Source organism: Bombus terrestris, chromosome 14 (genome assembly GCF_910591885.1).
Source record: "Bombus terrestris chromosome 14, iyBomTerr1.2, whole genome shotgun sequence".
NCBI classification, from domain to species: domain Eukaryota; kingdom Metazoa; phylum Arthropoda; class Insecta; order Hymenoptera; family Apidae; genus Bombus; species Bombus terrestris.
In genome coordinates, this window is record NC_063282.1 from 1,897,768 (window position 1) to 1,916,615 (window position 18,848).

The window sequence follows — 18,848 nt, forward strand, 5'->3', positions numbered from 1 at the left end:
ATATTTAACTTGATAAATAAACTCGTATAAACTAACCAATACAATGAACAACTAATTTTTATTTAAAAAGGGTACATTTCAAATGTTAAATATTTGAAGGTAAACTATTATTTTATTATCAATACTTTTAAATAGAATATTATTTCAACGTAATAATGACTAATTAATCATTCGCGGGTAATAACTAATATAAATAAAAGCGTGATTCCGAAATCTACAAATTTTCATTACGTCAGTGTACACGTATGATAATAATCATACAGCCCTGTGTATGCCAGCAACCAATGTAGTCAACACACTTGCTCAGGCTACAGCGATGTAGGTACACAGACGATGTCTACCGTTTGCAATTGACGCGTTTCATCTCGTTCTTTGCCTTTAAGTGAACGAATATGGATTAATCAGTGATTTATTTGTGTATATCTCATATTAGACTATACTTGCAAATACGATTAAACAGTGAGAAAAGAAATATTTAGATAAATAAGATGCCTAAAAGGTGAGAGAGAAAAGAAAAACAGAGAATAGATGCACTGAAGTTGTGTGTGCATTTGAATGTTCACTGTGTGATGCGACGACGGAAAGAAAGGGAGAAAAAAGGAAGAAAGAGATAGAATAAAACATTGGGTGAGAGTGCGAGGAGAAGGGGCTTAAAAGATGGCCGTCCTGAAACATATGACAAAGAACGGCGGGCAACCGCCGCAGCGGAAAAGAATTATCACGGAATGTGTTTCACGGTATCGTTGATCCTCGTCCTCGCGTAGAGGTGTGGTGATATTTCGAGTAAAAGGGATCGTGGCTATAAAAGTCAGTGATCCTGTTAGCAAAGGAGCCATGACTACGTGTAAAGAATGGGCTCGATCGCATCGGTGTTGCAGTGGCATTGCTCGGAGTGCGCTCTGATAAATCCAACGGAGAGCACGCGATGCGCCAGGTGCGGCCTTACTCGGCTTAGGAGTGATGAGAAAGCAAATCTCAGGCTCGGCCTGAGCTTGGATCGCAAAGTTCCCGAAGAAAAAGAGGAGGAGGAAAAGCAAAGAGACGACGAGGAAGGTGACTCTTCCTCGGTCTCTGTTCCGCCAACACCTCCGCCGAAACTTCGTTTGGAGAAGCCAGCAACGGGCGATACGCGTCCGGCAACTTATCAATACGTCAAAACCGATCTCATACATCGGTGAGAAAATTGTTAACTCATCTCTGCTCTGTCCGCAACCCCCTCCCCTTCCCTACCCCCATCTTCGATTTCTCGCGTGTTTGTATACAGTCTACCGAACTCTCCGCAAAATCTTGTCGACTTCTCCTCGAATGTAATACTTATCAGTTCGTATCAGTGCGATCATTTTGGTGTAATATCTCGTTTTTTGAGCAAAGGTATTTTCATAGTATGAGCTTTCCTCTACCTCTCACTGAACAAGTTTAATTTGTGCCAAGGATTTCACACAATGCACAGAACAATGGTTTGTAAGGGGAATATAATACAAATGTTTATTTGTTGCATGTTCGCATAAACGTAGATATGACAAGTTACTATTGCATCTACGAATACAGGCTTCCGCATTCACTATTGATTCAATATACTTAGAATAATATCAAAGTTAGCATATATTTTTTCATAGTTGTTATCCTTTTTTTATGTTTGGGTAGAGTTTTTTCATATCTAGAAAATAATTAAATATATAGTTTCATTATAAAAATGTTATATATTCTTTGACTCTTTCCTCTTCCTTAATTTTATTACGTTATCATATATGCCAGTGGTTGTTGTCCATTTAGTAATTGTTTATTATTTTTCATATCAATTTTTAGCTCAGAGGGCAATTTAATTCTACTCGATAATCATATAAAGAAATCTCACCATGATTCGTGGAATGGAAAGTCTTCTAAAAAAGAGCCAGTTAAAAGATCTTCTTCTCTACCTTCCTTAATAACACAATGGACATGCGTTCGTTGTTTGTTAGACAACAGTTGCAGTTCTGGTATAATTTGCATAGCTTGTGATGCAAATTCTTCTATAGCCGAAACAGGCAAAAGGCAGATTGGAGCACGTAAACGCAAAAAATTAAATTCACGTAAAACAAATCGTCTCAAAGCTGCATCCGAACTTCTGGCCAATATTTTAGATGATGTCAATGCAACAAGTTCTTCTACAAACGATGCAAGAATTATCAATAAGGGTATAAATTATTTAATTTATTTCTTAATAATATTTTAATACTATTTTGAACAAGATTGTGGTACAAATATTATATAGCTTATCTGTATTCTATAGATATGGCACAACTAACAAGTATAAGTCGTAGTGAAAGGAGACAAGATAGAGAAGACTGGACCTTGCCACCGATAGAAACTATGGAGTCTACTACACTTTCCTACACAAATACCACTGATACCTCTCAACGTTCACCAAAAAGACATAGTCCTTCAATTTATGAACGAGTCAAATCTAAAGTTAGTCGCTCTTTATCTAATGGATCTGTTGTACATAAATTATCTGAACATGCAATTCAAAGACCAACAAGTTTAGTAGTCTCAGAATCTCAACAGGATGATGCTCTCTGGAGTTGTGATAATTGTACTCTTGATAATGCTCCTGGCCTAGAACAATGCGAGGCATGTGAAGCTCCTAGAAGTCCTGCTCCTTGCAGTGGAGTAGTTATCAGTGTACCTGCCTGGGAACCACGTGCTCTATCTTCTGCAGGTCCATTGTCTTATAGACGATCTTTTTCTGATGTCGAATCCGTTACAAATGTATCTCGAAAGAAAAAGATCGTCAATCGTAGAAGTCTCAATGAAGATGAACCACCTGCAGTACCACCACATTCTGTTGGTTTTAGTACAAGACCAAAATATTCTTACATTGGAATTACCGACCCTGATATACCGCCGCCATTGCCAAAAAAACAAAATAATAAATTAGGTCTTGTACCCACAAAAGCACATAGCGAAGCAACTAGTCCTGTCGGTGATCTACCGAATGTAAGCTCGTTAAAACGTATGTGGACTTGTCGGAAATGTTCTTACGCGTATAATCCTTTATGGTCAACTGGTTGCGATATATGTGGATCTTCTCGATCACCGCCTTCGTTAATGCAACCTAGTCTAATAACCGTCACAAAAGATGAAACGAGTTGTTCGATGCATTCACAATCTCCAATTGTAGTATCCAGAGATAGTGTAAGATACATTCCACAGAAAACTGCTACATTGGCTACAGCAGAATCTGATTTAGATGATCAAGTTGATCCACCCTCCCCAGTGTGGACTTGTAAAAAATGTACATTATTAAATGCCGCTTCGAGAACAACGTGCGAAGCGTGCGGTGGTTCAAAGCTTAAAAGTATCATGCATTTAGAAGACGCTACGTTACGAAAAGGAGAAAGCTGGGTGTGTCCATCGTGTACATTAAGGAATCCGCTATCAGCACAAACTTGCAATGCTTGTAAGACTTTGGCAGATTTTCTAGATGTACCAAAGGATAGCAGGTTTTTTGGATCAAGAAGTCCGAGTCCAAGACTTTGTTCAACCCCTATAAATTCAAAAGTTGTTACTCCAAGACATAGAAATTCTGTAAGAAGGAATGGTTCTTCAATTGGAGATAAAAGACATTCAAGAATTAGAGATTCTACTCATGGTCAAGTACGATTCTCTTATAGCTGTTTTATATATATTTATTAGTAAAATATTCAAATATATATATTATCCATATATTTTCCTATCGGCTTTCATCTTCTATATAAATTTATTATATATGAAACATTTCAATGTTTCCAGTGGCAGTGTAAACTGTGCACATATGAAAATAAGAGTACAAACGGAATTTGTGAAATGTGCCAAATCTCAAAAAATTTATCTCAACTACCAGGTGAAAGGCCTAGAATTATTGAATCTGGCATAAGTACACTTACAATGCAACGGCAAGAAAGCGTAGTTATGGAGAATTTAAGACAAATTGAGGAAAGAGAAGCATTGGAGAAATGGGAGCGAATTGTTCGCTATTGCAAAGAGGTATATTGATCATAAATTATATCATACAATTATAACAAAGACGATTTTTTACGATCAAAGAAAACAGTTTAGAAAAAATGTTCAAATTAATTTGTTTTTATATATGTAAATTACATTTGAAAAATATAATTATACTTTTTCTTTTTTGCATTATACATTTTTTCACATCAATTGATTTTTATTTTCCCTATTTATATTAATTTATTATTTTTATATTATAATACTAAGAAAATAAATGTTTTAGTAAATATTTTTAGTTTATGAAATATAAAATGTATAAAGTCCAAATCTAAATAGTTCATAATATTCGTTTAAATAAATTGAAAATATTTTCGGCTAGTATATTTTAAATGCAAGATTTCCAGTATTAACTAATTTACTTATTTTATAGACAAATGAACCTTTTGTCGATGACTCATTTCCACCAGCTCCAAAATCTCTATATTACAATCCAGCTGAAACAAAAGATAACCATGTTGTTCAATGGAGAAGGCCTCATCAAATTAATGTTGATTCTACGGTTGATTCCAAACTGCCTTGGGCTGTTTTTAGGAAACCCTTGCCTTCTGATATCTCACAAGGTGTATTAGGAAACTGTTGGTTACTTTCAGCTTTAGCTGTTTTAGCTGAAAGTGATGAGCTTGTAAAGAGAGTCTTAGTAATGAGGGAAACCTGCCCAGAAGGAGCTTATCAAGTAAGATTATGTAAAGATGGAAAATGGACCACAGTACTTGTTGATGACTTGCTACCCTGTGATAAAAGAGGCCATCTTGTATATTCTCAGGTTTATATCTTAACATTATAAGTGAAAAGTTATTACTTCTTTTTTTTCATTCATAATTTTGATAAAATACATTGTAGGCAAAAAGAAAACAACTTTGGGTGCCATTAATTGAAAAAGCAGTGGCTAAAATTCATGGTTGCTATGAAGCTTTAGTATCTGGACGTGCAATAGAAGGTCTAGCAACACTTACAGGTGCCCCTTGTGAGAGTGTGCCTTTACAACCATCTGCTTTGCCAAGTGAAGATGAACTTGATAAGGATTTAATATGGGCACAACTTTTATCTTCAAGGCAAGCTATGTTTTTAATGGGTGCTAGTTGTGGAGGTGGTAATATGAAAGTTGATGAGGAAGAATATCAACGTAAAGGTTTAAGACCAAGGTAGAAAAAGTTCGACGAGAGTTAAAAATTTTATGTATATTTATTTAGTATTCTATAAAAAACTTATTGTATTTTTTCTAGGCACGCTTATTCTGTTCTCGATGTACGAGATGTACAGGTAAAAAAAATACGCATATTTATAGATACATGATTAAAAACTTACAAGTACTTTGAGTAATATATTTGATAGGGAATACGATTATTGAGATTACGTAATCCATGGGGTCACTATAGTTGGAAGGGTGATTGGTCTGATGATAGTCCTATTTGGACACCACAATTGCGGGAAATGCTCATGCCACATGGTGCTTCTGACGGTGTTTTCTGGATTTCTTTTGACGATGTATTGAAATATTTTGATTGTATTGATATTTGTAAAACTAGAGTTGGATGGAGTGAAGTTAGATTACGTGGGACACTTCCACCTTTATCATCTCTCAGACATTTATCATGTGTACTTTTAACGGTACTAGAACCTACTGAAACAGAATTTACTTTATTTCAAGAAGGACAAAGGTAAATTTTATTATCTCATTTTATATACATTTGTATAATTATATCAAATATAAGGATATGGTCTATTATACTTGCATATATATTTAGGAATTCTGAAAAATCACAACGTTCTCAGTTGGACTTGTGCGTAGTTGTTTTTCGTACACGTTCACCAGCAGCACCAGAAGTGGGGAGATTAGTAGAACATAGTAAGCGACAAGTACGTGGATTCGTTGGATGTCACAAAATGTTAGAAAGGGATTTGTATATTGTTGTATGTTTGGCCTTTAATCATTGGCACACAGGAATGGAAGATACTTCCAGTTACCCTGAGTACGTTCTTGCCATTCATAGTTCAAAGAGATTATTAGTTGAGCAAATTTCCCCACCAGCATTTGTCTTAGCTGATGCTATAATAAGTTTAACTCTAGCAAAAGGACAGAGACATGAAGTAAGAATATTTCTGTAACTTGCAACTTCAATTTCAAAACCGTTCGTGTATCTCTAAAACCCAGTATTTTGTAAAATATTTATATGTAGGGAAGAGAGGGAATGACTGCTTATTACTTAACTAAAGGTTGGGCTGGACTTGTAGTAATGGTAGAAAATCGTCATGTAAATAAATGGATTCATGTAAAATGTGACTGCCATGAAAGCTATAACGTTGTATCCACAAGAGGACAACTCAGAACTGCCGATAGTGTTCCCCCGCTACACAGGTAAAATAGATCTTTTATATTTGTTCCTGAAATCAACATTTATGGCAGATTATTCGATAAATTTTTTTATTGTAGACAAGTCATCATAGTTTTAACACAATTGGAAGGTAGTGGAGGTTTTTCGATAGCACATCGACTTACGCACAGACTAGCTAACAGTGGAAACTTGCATGACTGGGGTCCGCCAGATACTCAACATTGTCCTCAAATTGATACTCAAGTCGAAGGTTTACATAGTCCTCGTTTAATCACGTGAACAAATGAGTGATTAATAACAAATAGGACAATGTTTAAATGTATCTCGTTTGTCAAGTAAGAGATTTATTATGTACTCGTGATATCCAGAAATTTACCAAAGCAAGCTAGAAAGATTTTGGTACAGAAGAAATAGTACTGAAACTATAATACATTCTGTGCTTTCTAGCTATTCATGTTGTATGAAAATTTTTAGCATTACGACAAGCTCACTATTGGATATACTACAATAATTAACAATTAATATACAATGATTCTCTCTCTCTCTGAGATCAGTGGTTAAAAATATTTTTTTTTAATTAGGTAGAAATCATTCGTTGTATCAATGAAAATGAATATACTTTAAAACTTGCGTGCAAATTAAGCATTTCTACGGGAACCATTGATCCATAAAGAAGACTTAAGGGAAATTAAATATTTATGGAAGAACAAATTAAACACATTGCTTGTTATATAAAAAAAATTATTTTCTCAACGTAACATATAAGCACCATAAAAAGTAACAAAGCGTAAAAGTTATACAGTAATAATATATGAAGTGAAATAAATAACAGTCATTGATAATGAAAAACATATACACTCTTTTTGGAATTGCTTAGAGTATGGTATAACTATGGGTCGAAATTTTTTCAATTTTTGCATCTCACAAGTCGATCCTATTTTCGAATACACAGGCCGTATTCAGAACTCACATTTAAAAGTACATGTATTGTATATTGTGTATGAGAGCTGATGTTACTGGCCGTTTAAGTGAGGGTTTTCGAATATTGGTCACATTGTAAAACTTTTGTCTCATCTGAACTTTTGTTGTTTCCATCTTGTAACTGGATGGAGTGCTTGTGCTAAAAATGGACGTAGCGCATAGCTACAGAACCAAAAATCTCTCTGAAAGTTTTACAGTATAGTGACGCGTTCACTGCCATTTTGTGCAATGTACGTTTAACTTTATTGTTGTTAAAAATTTTTGTAGTGAATTATTAACAAAATTATTATCACTGATTGTTGTATGTATATTTTATGTTCATTTAACTTATAATACATATCTTGAACTTTATACATACACAAGCGTGGCAGTTAACGAGTTAGTCAATTTTATAAGTCTTGTACATTTTGTAATCATGACATCAGAATAGCCGTCTACGAGGCGGAATCATTTATAAATTTTTTTTACATAAATAAATTTGTGTTTTATTTTTATACATATACATATATGTTTTATCTATAAACGAAACAGATAAGTATTGGATAATGAAATATATGAATCATTTTTTTCCAATTTGAAAAAACGTATTTAGCACATTATAATCTTACGTAAAAAGGAAGTTACAATTTAATAGAACATTCCCTTTTTTTTTTAAAGAAAAAGATTGTTAAATTGAGAAGTATATGTATGTTACAAGTATATCTCCTTTCGAATAGCATGAAATAATTCAAAAAATTGTTATTGAAATTATTGCATTAACATATGATTAATTTAATGTTAAAACTGTATACAAAAGAGTGAAACTATAAGTTTTGATTCTTATTAATGTTATACCAACCAATAATTTTAAATATGTCTATTATATGTATTAAATGCGATGTATGTTGGCACACTCTTTAATTCTTTCTTATGCATATTATGCAGGACATTGATAAAAATCGAGAACATTTTTTTTCAAATACTAATTATATGCGTGTAAACCGTAAAAAAGTTTGTATAATCTTGTATCTAGAGCTGTTGAGTACCCGAAATATTCGAATATTCGAAATCTGAATCGAATTAATTGATTCGAATATTCGATTAATTGAGTACTTCGAATAGTTCGACAAAATTCACGTTCGTTGTTTCAATTGAGATCTTTTAAATATTGCAATTGTTTAAATCTGTTTTAACGAATTTAATTTATACACTATTTAAATCTATTAAAGAATATCGAATTTTCTTGAACTACTCGAATAAGCAAATTGATTTCGATATGTATTTTTTAAGTATTAGAACAGCTGTATTTGTATTTATGAGTTGAAAACTCGCGAACTCTTTATGCGTTCTAAGGAAACAAATTTTTTCTTCATGTATGCGTAAATGGCATTCATATTTAAAGGACATCTAATTAAAGATAGCTGTGAATAAAAAAAATAACTCGTTTATATATATATATATGTACACACACATATATATACATAAACAAATTATTTTTTAAATTAAATTAAAAATTAATGTGTATTATTTTAATCAATGTATTAATTTAAGTAATGTATCTAATATTTATTAATATTCTCTATAAAGCATAATTAAAAAGATAAGCACTTGCAGATACAAGTTTATATGAATTTTCTTTCATACTTATTTGTATGAAAGTTAAAAAATATTTTTGATCTTTACCGACATACTGTGTATTATATAAACTAGCAAACATCCAGTTTTATATGGAAAGCTGAGTGCTTTGGCTTTAACATTAAACTGCCATGTTCCATGTCCTTAAAGAATGATGAAATTGGCACTGAAATGTTCTTTTGATGGCAGTTGGATCTGATTGACAATTTGTCTAATATTTTCTATACATATTGAATGTGGTAATGTGACAATATCTCATGCTGTGATCAGCTCTAATGACGTTTTTTGTCATTAAAATGTCAGTTAAGAAATGTCCTCATAAATGAAAAGGCAGCATTATAAATATTATTTCAATGATAGTACAAAGTATTTATTATATATGCATTTGCTTAATTCAAATGCAAGAAAAGAAACAAGTTATGCACATAAGCATTATGAGACTTATTGGCAATAACTTTCTTAATTAGATCAGTTATATATATTTTTTTGAATAAAACATTCCTTACATTTATTTACATTCTCCCATTATCCATTTAAAAACTCTACTTGCATTAATACATTTACTTCTGTGTTCTATATATTCTGTTTCTAATATATTTGATTCCTGTTGGTATAAAATTTAACTTTTAATATTGTTAATTGAGTTCCGCCTGAAGCATTGCTTTCTCTTTGACGCAATAAAAGGAGATTATTTTTATTCAATGGCTTCAAACAAACGGATCTAACTGTTGAGTGTGGCCTAATAATTTTAATATAGTAACTGTTTCTGATTTATTTAAACTAAAAAGTATTTAAAGATATCAAACCCCCTTTCATTCACTTTGTGATAATATTAAGGCAATCATTTATTAAAGGAAACCCTTTAAAGCAAAAAAGAAATGTTTTTTTATTAACATAAATCAGTTTTCTTAAGTTTAAACAGTGATTAAAATTTATGTAAGTGTTAGACGCAATGAAAAGAATTATTCTCATAAATAAACTATACTATTTGCACTAGCTTCTGTTCAAATGGCCTTAATTTACAGACAAAAACGTTTAAGATAAAATGGAGACCTATATTTATGCATTTTCTTAAAAAATATAAAACAGGTAGCAGGTAACTTATATTGTTATAGTAATTTTAATTTGAATCAACAGATTCGACTGCTATGCTCTAAATGGTAATTTAAAGCATCAATTAAATTGCACCATTGTTCAAAACTTTAGGATAAGTCCCATCGGTGCATGTACACAAATGCAAAAACAACAATGCTAAAGCAGATGATAGAATTAAATATAACGCCTAATTCCTCCCTTTTCTTATGTTTCTTCTTTTTTTATTTTCTAAGCATAACTTGCATCTGCATAACATTAAATTAAAAGAATTTAAGGTAATCCTTAGTGCCATACCAAAGCATAACAAAAAAACCTGTAAACAAATATTTAATCAATAATGATTTATAGAGGCCCATTCCGTTGTCACAATGATATTATAGTACTTTTTCTCAAAGAAAAAAATATTCTATTTTAAATATTGTATGTGTGCGTGTGCGTGTGCGTGTGTTTCCGCTCGCGAGTGTGTGTGTGTGTGTGTATAATTACTGAGAAAGAATTATAAATATTTCCATTTTAGAATATGACTACTGTGGCTTCGACGATACTATCAGAATAATGGATATAACGTATATTTAATGTTTGGATTTTGATTGTTAAAACTTTAAAAAAGTTTCGAAAGCACGAAGTGACATTATTCTGAGAGCAACGTTCGTAGTTGATTATGCACAACGCTACGGCGAATGAACAAGTGTGTTTGGTATTTTAGAAAACTGTCTTTGTGGATTTGAGCGTTTTAAACAAGAATTCAATTTGTATATAAAATGAATTATTTATTATAATTAAGGGATGGGTGAAGCTGATTAATTTATACACTGCTTGTGGTACACGTAAGTTGTTTTGCATATGCTTACACAATTTTGTTGAGACAGCGCTTAAACCGATTAAAAAGTAAGAAATAGAAAATTATATAATATAGCAAAATTAGTAATATATCGGAGTCAAAGAAATGCCGGTGATGTGCGAAGCATAAATATTTGTTCTTTTTGTCCTTTTGCGATAAGCTTTCAGAAATTTAATGGCATTTATTAAATCTGCAAAATTTTATGGAGATTACGCTATCATTAAAAACATTAATTATGTAACATTAAAGTCAATGAATAATTTTGCCGATCTTTTGTAAATTCTTAAATAACATTTATCGTTTGTTTCAGCACGGCGTTAGTACTATTTATATAAACGGAGCAAAAGATGTAGGGTAATCGCACGCCATCGCAAAATATCTAGGAATATATTCTTAATATGCAAAGAAAATTAAAAAAAAAAAAAATACTACGGTATCTCATTGTATTTGTAATTACAGAGTATAATATTGCGGTGTCATTTTACAATTATTAAGTAACTCGTACTCTGTACGAAACTGCGTACCGGGTGTATTCTAAACTGTATACAAGCGTTATAAATGTGATTTTCTTTTTTTCTTCGTTTTAAATGAGACTGAAATATTTACACGTTCAAGAGAAATATTAATGCAAACAATATCTAAAAATTATTAAATTATTAAAGGAAAAAGGAAAGATTAAGTAATTCCTGAAAATATTAAAAAAAAAAAAACAAAGTTTATTGATAGAAAGAAACTGTTTTTAGACGCGTTCTTTTAGTCTACGCGACTGTGATCATTTTAGAAACGCCCATGTACGAACCCGAACCAGCAATCAACTTTGTGATAGTCTGTGTACCGATTTGGCAAACTTTGTTGAATTGATCCCATTTCCTATAGATGGAATGTATAATTATTAGAACTTTGTCGCGTACATACAAAAAAAAAAAAAACATTTACTACTTTATGAAATGATAAAGACATTGTATTGTCCCTTGATTTATATAATATAGTAGTATAGGTACATTTAATAATAAATCGGAATATTATCTAGAAATTAATCGTCATTCAGTCTCAAGTCAAATTAGTAATGATTAAAGTGATTTTTTCAATCTTCTTTGTATTTTTTAATTATTTAATATTATCCACGTGCTTCTTTATATTTCTGTTTATTTTTCAATCATTTGTTTATAATTAATACTTTTATATTTGAATCTTATTTTCAATTATGAATATTTTTAATATTTTGTAGAAATATATATCTCTACAAAGATACACATAAGATAGTACATACATTTCGAAAATGAATTACACATATTCAAATTTATATTATAGATGGCGCTCTTCAATTATTCTCGCCAGTTAGTCGGTTGAAGACAGTTTAACGCATGCAATGCATGCATTGTTAATATTTGAAATATAAGACATTGTGTGTCATTTAGCGACGTTTATTTGTCTTATTATTTATTGCATGCCACAACTATGTCAACGTTTACTTTTGGAACACCTACAACTTCGAGCAACACAAATTTTGGATTTGGACAAAAGTAAATACACAATTTTACATTTCGATTCCTTAACTTAAATTAAATTAATTAACCTCACATTATGAGATTGAAACATAGGGTTTTGTATTTAAAATTTATATACTGAAATATTGATAATTTATTGTGTTCTAGACCTGCAACAGGTTTTAATGTAACTAGTACACCTTTTGGTTCAAGTACCTCAGCACCAACATTAACCTTTGGAGCTCCATCCACACCGGCAACAACAACTGGGCTTAATTTTGGATTTAATAGTACACCTGCAACTGCTGCACAGACACAATCGACCGGTTTACTTTTAGGATCAAATACAACTACTACAACTACTGCGAGCAGTTTATTTCCAGCTCCAACTACGTCTGCGCCATTATTTGGCGGACTTTCTTTTGGCACACCAGCAACAACTTCTACGTTAACATTTGGTGCTCCATCTGCTACAGCTACAACTGGAAATGTTACCTTTGGTGCACCTACTACGACAAGTATGTGATAGTTGAAGATATAATTTAATATTATTAATAATCAAAATATTATTTCTAATATTTTGTATTTACAGCATCGCTTTTCGGTAGTGGTAATTTATTAGGATCAAAATTAGCTACTAGTGGTACTACAACTACCACAAGCACTACCAATAAAGGACTAGGGGGATTAGATATATCATCAAGTAATAAAGGATTTTCACAAGCAAATACTAATCCAACTGCTGCTAAAGAAAATATTTGGCCACCAGAATTATTACAGACAATAGAGAAATTCAAGTAATTATTATATAGTAGAACTATTATATTAGAACTGTATAAAATTAATTAATTTAATATAAATATAAATTCTTATATAAATTCTTAATTATAGAGAGTTTGTGAAAGAACAAAAGGTATTGTCTTCGGATATAGCAAGGGGCTCTGCAAGACCATTAAATCGATGTGCGGAAGATACAGCATCATTGATGGAACTTTTAACAACATTAGCTGGATCAGTTCAACGAGATCGTTCTGCTGCTGATAAGTTGAAACAAGACACAGCAAAAGCATTACAAAGTTCCGAAGTAGCTCAAAGAACGCATGATACTCCACCAGGATTACAATATGAAAATAATGCACCATTATTATTTTTTATGGAATTGGCTGATAGCTTTGAACATGATTTACTGTTATTTAGATCTCAAATTGAAACAACAGAAAAACATATACAGACAATGATGACTCCAAAGACTTTAACTCCACAAGGTAAATTTATATTAGTATTAATGTTTCTCAAAATTTTAAAATATCTTTCAATTGGTTTTTAGAATTAACGATGGCTATGAGTAAACTTCACGAGTCTCTTGTTGCTGTTGCTGGTAAATTGCAAGGTGTACATTCGAAAGTACAACAACAAAAGGAACAGTATTTAAACTTTAGAAAATACGTTTTAAAAGATAATACAAACGTTTTTGAAGATATTAAACCAGATGGAAAAATATCTCGAAGTAGTATTGGAAAAATTACGAGTGGTCCTACACCATTTGGTCCAGGTAATTGATAATTTTTAGAATTTATTGTAATATGCAAGTATTTATTTTATTTCATATAACTATTAACGTGTTATATACTTTACTTTTATAGGAAATAAAAGTTTCCTTTCATCAACAGCACTAAATTCTAACAGACTAGGAAGTTATGAAACACGAAATCCATTAGGTAAATGAAATTAATATATAAATTTATAATGTTAATATATTTTTTGTTGAAAACAAAGCCCCTAAAACAACGTATTTTCGTTGTTTCAACTATCCCATGAATATCTCCTACCTTCAGGTCTTGCGTGGATTTAGTATGAGGTAGATTTACTAACATTTAACGCCCTTTACTAAGTATTGTAGAATTTCATGTATATGAATAGAAAGACTGTTGCAACTAATTATTCTGTAAATATGATCGATTTAAAATGTTTTATTTCTGTGATTTGATTTTGATTTTATCTTTCCAGGAAAAGAGTAAGGAATCTATTTTAGTTTATAAGGTACTATATTTTTCTTCAGTTTCTGTTTGTGTTGTGAAATGTGGGAAGGGATGCGTAGCTTTTATACTTAACATTTACTAATTATATATGAGAATATTCATTTTTAATAATAGTGAAATAAATGATATTCTGTTTTCTTCTTCTTCTTAATTTGCATTTTTAAATATCACATAGTAAAGGGAGGTTGAAATCTGTGCTTGTTAAGGAATGGCTGTGTATTTTATATGTACTTTAATTGCTTTTGCTTCTTGGTGGTTTTGTAAGAATGCCCGCGTTAACTAGATTATATATTTAAAAGAATATACAATAATATATAGGGATCCTATTGAATATTAGTTTTATTAAAAGAAAGTATATAATTGTGTCAATGTTGCTACTTTGTTACTTTTCAATGACATTTTAATTCATTGAAACACAGCTTTAGCTACAATAGTACACATCAATTAATCTAACTCTTAGAAATAGATGCAAAATAATTCAGAATATATGTTGTTACAGTTTGGGGAAATACAATACCAACATCATCTGCTACTAACATTACTCTAAGTTCGTCATTGAAACCACCAACAGCAAGTTTGACCTTTAATACTCCGCCAAATCTTACTACACCTTTACCAACGAGTGAATCAAACTCGAGTTTTCAACTTCAGAAACCTCCTATCGGTAATAAAAGAGGAAAACATTAAATCGAGTTTATATTTATTCTCGTATTGTTAAGAATATTTTGACATATGATTATAAATATCCTACTTGATTTTAATATTAATATTTCGATTTGACATTATTTTTTTTAAAACAAAAATGTTTTATAAGAAAATAAATTGTTATTAAATTCTATAATTATAAGCATTTCATATATACAATAGTACAACTATATTTTAAGAAAATATTTACTTGAAGCATTTTTGTAATTCAAAGTATATTTTACTAATTTTATAATTAAGTATAAATTTATATAAGAAATTAAAACTGTTCGGGAAGCATTATGAAATGACATAAATTGTATATGTAAAATGCTTGTGAGCAGAACATTTGAAAAAAAATGAGTACCTAAATTAGATTTTTTTAAACAAGTTGCTAGAAATTTTTTACAGATAACTTTAATTTTTCTTTCTGTTTTAATACATTGTAAATCCATACAATTTATATAGTACAAAAAGTGTTATTTTTTTTTTTATTTTTCTCTTATTTTCTATCCTTTCTTTATAACGTGCAAAACTTTCTTTCTATCCCGAAACATATTAGAAAAAGTTATTTGCACTAATTATCTGAAATGTATTAGTTTTTTTTTTACAATATATGCAGAACGAGTATTAAAAAAAATACTTCTACTCATCGTTATATAGCACCAACTTCTATGATGGGAATCAACAATTTGAAGGCATGTTGAATGTAAGAACCTGCATTTGAAGCCTATTTAAAAAAAAAAAAAATGAAAATTTATTTCTTCATACATGTATACTATAATTTAATACATAATAGTATTCTCTTACCTCCATGAGAATCGTTGTTATATTAGTTTTAATAGTATGAGGTTTATCTGAAGTTTCTGCAAGCTTATTTAAAATACTACAGTAAGTATTAGCTAATATTCCAATTTGATTAGACAGAATATTTGTTAACTGAACTAGTGAATCAGTTTCATTAACAGTGCTTCGATGTTCTTTGATTAAGAGTAATTCTGCAGTTTTATGAAACCTTTCTACAGATAATGCTGTAAATTGTGCCAAAACTGAAATAGCATGTTCAAAAGTTTCTTGATCATTATGTGGTGAATTAGTATAATTTTTAGAATCTTGAAAAGCCTAAAATCAATATTTAATTTTGTATAATGCATTCAAGAGATAATAGTAAACTCTCGTATTATTAGAGCAAAAATTATTTACCTCGTGTAACTTTTCATATGTAATGTTAATTCCAAGATCGCTGCAAGCTTCTTGTAATTTATATTTCAAGTCTTTCTCATCTATTTCATCATTGTATTCATCATCTAATGCACATAATTCTTCAACTTCTTCCAACATTTTTTCAACAGAATTTAATTCATTTGTATCTAAGCTATTCAAATGCTGTTGTATTTTAATATTACTTTGTTTTGATAACATTTCTAATGCTTCTATATGAACAAGTCCTTGATAATCATCAAAGAGACTTTCAAAATGTACTTTTCTCATTTTCTGTCTTTCTTCCATTGTTCTTTCTGTGCTATCTGCTTTTTCCTTAGCTTCTCGTAGGATCTGAGATAAATTAGGCTTATCTGTTTCATTTATAAAGAAGGTCCTCTTTTTCTTTAAGCCTGGATCACCTTCTTGTAAAACTTCCATTGTCTTTTTACCAATGGCTTCTAACGTATCTAATCCACCACTCACAACTTTGCTTCCAGTTGATTCAACCAGTTTTGTTATTGATGATACACTTGATATAAGATTTCCAAACCCGAAAGAAGATTGTTCTTTGGTCTGTTCCTCTTTATCATCTGGAAATTAACTGGAAGTTAACTAAAATAAAAATATAACAGTTTTATAATTTAGCCGTAATTATATCATTAAATAATAGTAGTGGTATAGTTTATTTTCAATCTCTTGACTATAAAAGGAACTTGATTCACAATTATATATTTTTTCTATTGTCTTTCATTCTCACTTATTCATCTACACACAGATCCATCCACTCGCACACACAATCTTATTTTACTCTTATTTTACATATTACATATCTATTGTCTATCATCTACCTATCTATTAACTATTACATATATCTATTATATCATTAAATATATCCATCCTATATCATTTATAACTATATAATAAAAGTTACCATTGTCTGTCTGATTTTCTTCTTCTTCATTTGATTTAGGTTCATCAGATAAAGCCATTGATTCTTCCAAAAGAGTAAGTCCTTGTGATACATGGCTAGTTATTGTAGAAACTCCAACACTAGCTGTATTAATTAAAGAACTTACACCCCAATTACCCCAACCCCAACTTGTGGATGAGCTACCTGTTTCTTCAGCAACTAATGATAATCTTTTTAATACTGGTTGCAATTTCTCCTCGATCAATTCCTCTGGTAATTCAATCGGATCTTCAAGTCCTTCCCAACCTTCAGATTTAAATATTTCTTTGAATGTTTTATCAGATTTCAATTCTTCTGGCATATCAGATTCTGTTATTTCATCTTGCATAGAAAATTTACTAAGCACATCTTCTCCTGTCATCAGTATATCCCTTTCATTAATATGTCTATCTATGTTATCTATATCAGTCATAAGAATACTACTTGACATAACCCTTGTTCCTAATTTCTTAACACCTAATTTCTTTCCTTTGTGTTGAATCTTTTCTTTTTCATTCAACTTAACTGTCAACTCAGAATGTAAGTCCATATTAACATCTTTTTCAGGAGATACTTCTATTTTATCTTTTCTTAACTTTATGTTTCCATTATTATTTTCCACTTTCAAGTCTGTGTCACCAGTGTTGATCTGTGCACATTCTACTTTCTGTGAATCGATAGTTGAAATGTTTTCCTCATTTTTTTCACAAGTTCCGTCAATATTGATAATTGGCTGCTCGTGCTTCTCATAATTACGTGTATCTTTAGTACTGATATCTTTATCAGCTCTTGTTTCATTAGTTGACGTATCCATTGTTGGCCAATATTTTTTTTTACTTCTACCGAAATTTATATTTGTATACGGTTGTCGAGGCACATATTCCGTATCATCATCAGATTCCGAATCTATCGTGTTTGGTAAATTCCGCTGTTGTATTTGAGTACTTCTTTTTGTTGGTATATCATGGTTCATCTCCTCGTCAGCGCTTTCAAAGTCATCGCTCTCAGATGTTGCCATATTAACTTTGTACAAAACACTAAATTACCTCTTGTTTATTAGAAGCAATTTACGAACTATGTTCGAATCTCGATACGATCGGTTTACGTTACAATTGCACATTCAGTTTCTCGTAACGTGTAGAAAATTTGGGTTACAAATGTCGCCACGTTCAGGAAACCTCCATACGTTCACATAGTTGCACTCTCCACCACGTATACACATACATAATTATACACATGTCACGTGTCTTACCGAGGAAGTAAGAATTCACACACTTTATCAAATTTATAGTAAATGTATAGATTAAAAAAGTCGTGCATGCGAGAAATATTCTAAATTCTAAACCACTGGATTTCAATGCGACATGGATATAATTTCTTTTACTAAAGTGACATGATCTTTATACAGAAATTTTACAAATTAAATGTGTATTTTTAAATAGAATTAAATATTTATTTTCAGATTAAAAGGAATGAAGGAGATTATGCTAAAGACACATATTTTCACATTGTGGACGAAAATGTATTTATCAAAATAATAAAAAAAAAAAAAAAAAAAAAGAAATGTGAATACTTATACAGAACAGTAAATATGTG

At 30.9% G+C, this 18,848-nt stretch overlaps 3 protein-coding genes across 11 annotated transcripts; 2 read left to right on the forward strand and 1 right to left on the reverse strand.

The window, feature by feature from the left end:
- Nucleotides 1-205: 205 nt before the first annotated feature.
- Nucleotides 206-11,979, forward strand: LOC100651852 (calpain-D). Of its 2 annotated transcripts, none has more exons than XM_048411686.1 (11): nt 206-1,174; nt 1,807-2,174; nt 2,252-3,636; nt 3,772-4,005; nt 4,397-4,789; nt 4,867-5,168; nt 5,250-5,286; nt 5,359-5,684; nt 5,772-6,114; nt 6,204-6,382; nt 6,458-11,979. In XM_048411686.1, the coding sequence occupies exons 1-11, from the start codon at nt 852-854 to the stop codon at nt 6,636-6,638; spliced, it is 4,071 nt and encodes a 1,356-aa protein (XP_048267643.1). In that variant the 5' UTR covers nt 206-851; the 3' UTR covers nt 6,639-11,979. The 2 variants fall into 2 exon arrangements, with proteins under 2 accessions (XP_048267643.1, XP_003400411.2); XM_003400363.4 differs by having other exon boundaries at nt 207-1,174; nt 2,270-3,636.
- Nucleotides 11,980-12,208: 229 nt separating this feature from the next.
- LOC100652092 (nucleoporin p58/p45) lies at nt 12,209-18,812 on the forward strand. Of its 8 annotated transcripts, none has more exons than XM_048411701.1 (9): nt 12,210-12,413; nt 12,546-12,895; nt 12,970-13,174; nt 13,269-13,642; nt 13,705-13,929; nt 14,021-14,095; nt 14,213-14,235; nt 14,385-14,417; nt 18,715-18,812. In XM_048411701.1, exons 1-7 carry the CDS (start codon nt 12,349-12,351, stop codon nt 14,227-14,229), a joined length of 1,311 nt encoding a protein of 436 aa, XP_048267658.1. In that variant the 5' UTR covers nt 12,210-12,348; the 3' UTR covers nt 14,230-14,235; nt 14,385-14,417; nt 18,715-18,812. The 8 variants fall into 8 exon arrangements, with proteins under 8 accessions (XP_012171232.1, XP_012171234.1, XP_048267658.1 ...); XM_048411699.1 differs by lacking the exon at nt 18,715-18,812 and adding an exon at nt 14,916-15,104; XM_048411702.1 differs by lacking the exon at nt 14,213-14,235.
- Nucleotides 15,473-18,692, reverse strand: LOC100652211 (protein FAM114A2). The gene is made up of 4 exons (XM_012315840.3): nt 17,235-18,692; nt 16,304-16,893; nt 15,911-16,222; nt 15,473-15,830 (listed from the first exon to the last, which is right to left on the reverse strand). The coding sequence occupies exons 1-4, from the start codon at nt 18,268-18,270 to the stop codon at nt 15,756-15,758; spliced, it is 2,013 nt and encodes a 670-aa protein (XP_012171230.2). The 5' UTR covers nt 18,271-18,692; the 3' UTR covers nt 15,473-15,755.
- Nucleotides 18,813-18,848: the final 36 nt, after the last annotated feature.